The sequence below is a fragment of the Zerene cesonia genome, chromosome 14 (genome assembly GCF_012273895.1).
Source record: "Zerene cesonia ecotype Mississippi chromosome 14, Zerene_cesonia_1.1, whole genome shotgun sequence".
Taxonomy (NCBI): Eukaryota; Metazoa; Arthropoda; class Insecta; order Lepidoptera; family Pieridae; genus Zerene; species Zerene cesonia.
Window position 1 is genome coordinate 4035990 of NC_052115.1, and position 4463 is coordinate 4040452.

General features: G+C 34.5%; 1 protein-coding gene across 1 annotated transcript in view; it reads right to left on the reverse strand.

The window, feature by feature from the left end:
• Nucleotides 1-696: 696 nt before the first annotated feature.
• Nucleotides 697-4463, reverse strand: part of LOC119832037 (putative glycerol kinase 5) — a 9660-nt gene continuing 5893 nt past the window's right edge. Inside the window, exons 7-11 of the mRNA XM_038355623.1 lie at nucleotides 3947-4178; nucleotides 3417-3511; nucleotides 2582-2745; nucleotides 1975-2108; nucleotides 697-1632 (exon numbers count right to left, since the gene is read on the reverse strand). Coding sequence (XP_038211551.1) covers nucleotides 1382-1632; nucleotides 1975-2108; nucleotides 2582-2745; nucleotides 3417-3511; nucleotides 3947-4178 — 876 coding nt within the window. The 3' untranslated portion in view covers nucleotides 697-1381. The remainder of the gene's footprint in view (nucleotides 1633-1974; nucleotides 2109-2581; nucleotides 2746-3416; nucleotides 3512-3946; nucleotides 4179-4463) is intronic.

The following is a 4463-nucleotide window of genomic DNA, read 5'->3' on the forward strand; positions in this document are numbered from 1 at the left end:
AAATTCATAAATGATAATTAGCAAGAATGAACAATAGGACCATTACATGACGTGCTTTAACACTTAATTCATACTTAATATTAAAATAATTATTTATATCATAAACAAACCGTCTTCATCTTTGTCAGAACTAGACCAAATTTAAATGGGATCAAAAGGGAGACACCGGCTTTAAAATAAAAAAAATATATAAAAAACGTGGAACACAGGAAAATTTGTGAGGTAACAATCACAAAAAATAGCATCAAATTAATCTTGACCTCTTTTCTTAAAGGCGGTTGAAAAAAATAGGTATTGTTAATTCCACAATAGCGACAATTAACAGCGTAGGGCCAAGTAAGCACAAATATTCGGCAAAATATGTTATTATATACAAAAATATATATGGATATGGATATTTTTAGAAAAATTGTAAGTTTTACAACATAAGCCATATACTTTTTTCTTTAGAACAATCTATCTTATACCTTTAAACGAGCAATTCTTGTATATATATAATTGGAATCTCGGAATCGGCTCCAACGATTTTCATGAAATTTACTATGTAGGGGGTTTCGGGGGCGATAAATCGATCTAGCTAGGAATTTTTTTTAGAAAATGTCATATTCGTGTTTTATTCGTGTTTTTTTTTCCTGACATCTATTGGTGAATAATAATACTATTTTGCTTCGTAGATAGCTGGACAACTGAAATAACACATAGGCACTTCTTATACCGATATTCCTACGGGATACGGACTTACGCGGGTGAAACCGCGGGGCGCAGCTAGTATATTTATATTGCAACTAAAAACAAATACCCACTATTATTTACATGGTAAGGCGTTATTTCTTTGAAGGCTGATATTATTTTGTAGCAATACTTACTTCATACACTACGAGAATATTTCGCAATAGGTTCATCATTTAAAACTCAATCATTAAAATTATTTTATAAATCAAAAAACTATTTTCAAAATAGAATTTATCGCCATAATGTCACATTTTACTCGATATTTTTTATAAGTTTACAATTAAAACCAAATGAACACAATCTATACTTTTGGCAAGAAAATAATCACAGGGAGGATAGTCAAATAGTACCTATTCATAATTTACATACAAATCCAATTTTTATCAATATAAATCTGATACTGAAATAAAAAATATACTTCAATATGAGATTACCAACAAAGGAATGAAAAAACAATCTCAATTAATGATAGTACTCCTTAACCTTAACCTAAATCTTAAATACAATATAAAATCAATAACAATTTACCAACAGTTTTAAAATTCTTCCATACACTATAACAATTAGTCTTACACCTAAAGAGGGGGGCCGTATATCATCTCAGTATTGAAATGCACGCGATACACAGCGGCAGAAGGAAAATCCACCGCTATTTAGATTTTCCGTTTTTCTTCGGGGACACCTTGAAACTATTTTGGGGGGTTATAGAGTTGCTGCTGGAATCCGATACGCTGTTCTGGGATACAGACTTGTTGTCCACATACCACCCGCACATTCGTTTCACGGCGTCTTCCCAACGCGATATTACGTTCTCATAAGACTTCCTGACTTGCGGCCTCGGAAGGAACACGTTGCCAATTTTGCGGAGGGATGCCAGTTCCTTTTTCGACTTGAATATACCTGAAACGGTTGTGGAAATATCTGTTAATTCTCATATATATATTATGAGTACCATTGCTGTTGGAACAATCCCAAAAAGAGTAGTAAGTAGGTTTTTATGTAATACACTTTTTGTTAGTTGCAAGTTTTGAGAACCACTTTCGTCTTTGAGAAAGTGGTTCTCTCTCTCTCTGTTTCTCAAAACATTTTTGTTTTTTTTTTCGGTTTTATTACTCGAAAACTCCGCGGGTTTTTTCAACCGATACACACGATTCGTAAGTAATATCTCCCTCCGCGAACGTCGGTTACCGTTTTAAGATAATTATTAGAACAATGTGATTTAATAATAAACATATTGCGTACCTAATTGCAAGCCCACTATATGCGCACAGCCAAGGGAAGACATTTCCACCTGTACCGGTCTCTCTACTCGCAGTCCTGTTAGATCTGCCACCAGCTGCACTACGAAATCATTGTTCGACACACCTCCGTCCAACCTAAAAAATAAAGTTTTGTATACTATAAAAAGACAATTTACCAAAGTGAGAAAAAATCTTCTTTATAACTTTGTATCATAATGATTTTTATTGATTTTTTTAATGCGTCGTTATACCCGGTGAAACTAATTGGGTACTATTACACTACATAATATAAAACAAAGTCGCTTTCTGTCGTCTGTGTGTGTCTGTATACTTAGGTCTTTAAAATTACGCAACAGATTTTGTTCTGATGATTTTCAATAATCAAATCTTTACTGATATTATGAAGCTGAAGAGTTTGTTTTTTTGTTTGAACGCGCTAATCTCAAGAACTGCTGGTCCGATTTAAAAAAAAATAATTTCAGTGTTAGATAGCCCATATATTGAGGATGGCTATATATATATCACGCGCGAAGCCGGGGCGGACCGCTATAAGTAGATACTATAAAGTTATTGAGGCAGAACGATTACGCCAAAACATTCGCACTAACCTTATAGTAGTGAAAGTATAGTTCGTCTCCCTTCTCACACAGTCGTATAACTGTGCGGTACGAAACGCAATCGCTTCGAGCACAGCCCTCACTAAATGCGCTTTAGATGTAGTCGGCTTCATGCCTACGAAGCCAGATGCCGCAGTGCAATCGTTGTATGGCGGCTGGAAATATAATTAACTTAATATAATATTCATCCTACTTCCTACTTCCTACTATTATAATAATTTTATAAATGCGAAAGTTTGTAAGGATGTGTGTGTGTTTGTTGCTCTTTCACGCAAAAACTACTGAAACGATTGCAATGTAATTTGGTACGTAGACAGCTGGATAACTGGAATAACATATAGGCAACTTTTTATCCCGATATTCCAGCGGGATACGGACTTACGCCGATGAAACCGCGGGGCGCAGCTAGTAATTTAAGATTTTGAACAGGGAAAAGCTACAAAAAATCGCGAATCTCGTCTAGAAGGGCTTGTTCGATTTTCATGAAGTCTTTGTGTATGATAACTATTTTTTATAACGCTAAGATCTAGTATCTGACAGAACAACGTTTGCGGGGTCGCATATTCTCATAGATATTAGGATTAAAATCCTTGCTAACATACGGGCAATCATCCTTTTTTGTGTAATAATTCTTCGAATAAAAAAGTAGTTTAATGGTGCTTTTTTTAGGTACAATCAATACATTTTTAGTTTATCGCGTATTCTTATTTCTGAGTGACGATATATACGCATATATACTGGCAGAGCCGGCTGAGACCGTTTATCCAGTGATTGTATAAAATATGTATGTGTAATCCCCTTAATAAATGAATAAAAAAATACTTACACCAAGCCCACTGAAAGCGGGTATAAAGAAAACTCCATCCGAATCAGGAACAGATAAAGCTATTTCAGACGTATCTTCCGGCCTGTCAAACAAACCTGAAAATTGGAACTGTTAATAGATTAAAATAAAAAAAAGAGATATTATAATCTTTTTACATACTTAATATTAAGAGTGGTGGCTCAGTGGTTAGAACCTCGGACTTGAAGCAAAAAAAGAGAATTCCAAACCGAACGAGCTTACAAGAAATAAATTAATTTTTCATTATATTTGTAAAGAAATACATTGTGGGGAAACCGGCATGTCCATGGATAAAAATTTCCACATGTGACAATCCGCTCAATCCGCCTTTGGCCAGCGTGGCGGATTATGACAAATACACTATGAAACGCTGTTGCATTAAATAATGCTTTCATTTCATATAACATAAAATATATCTTAAAATAGAAGAGTAAGAGAGGGTGGAAAAAATAAGTAAATAGTGCGTTAATAAAAAAGTCTATTTGTGCAACAGAAGAATTACCATTACTCACCTAAATTCTGCGCCCATTTAATAATACTAGCTGTATCATTGTTAGCGCCCTCTGCCGAGAACACTAATTCAGAGCCCAGTCTCCACCCCACCACTGGGTATAACCCCGATACACTAGCGTGCGGGGAATCCCCCGTGTTTATATTAAAAAACGTTCCAGTTCCCATAGTGAGTTTCACGTCACCTACATCGAAACAGCAAGAGCCCCACATTGAAGCTGTTTGATCAGCTATCTGGAAAAAACTTGCTGAGATATAGATACCCATACAATTGAGTTGTACTTTGAATCGAATTCTTGATTAGACTACATTTAAAAATGGGTTAAATTTGAGTGGAACTCTTTAAAATTAGTTAATTTAACTATTCACCTTAATATCTTTTTTACATATCATTTTATGGATATGTTAGTTTACAACAGCTACTACATACAATTATACTAAATGTATGTATATACTTAGTCTGGCCATAAATACTGTTACACTTAATTATAAAAAAATATTACATTTGAATTTCGAATC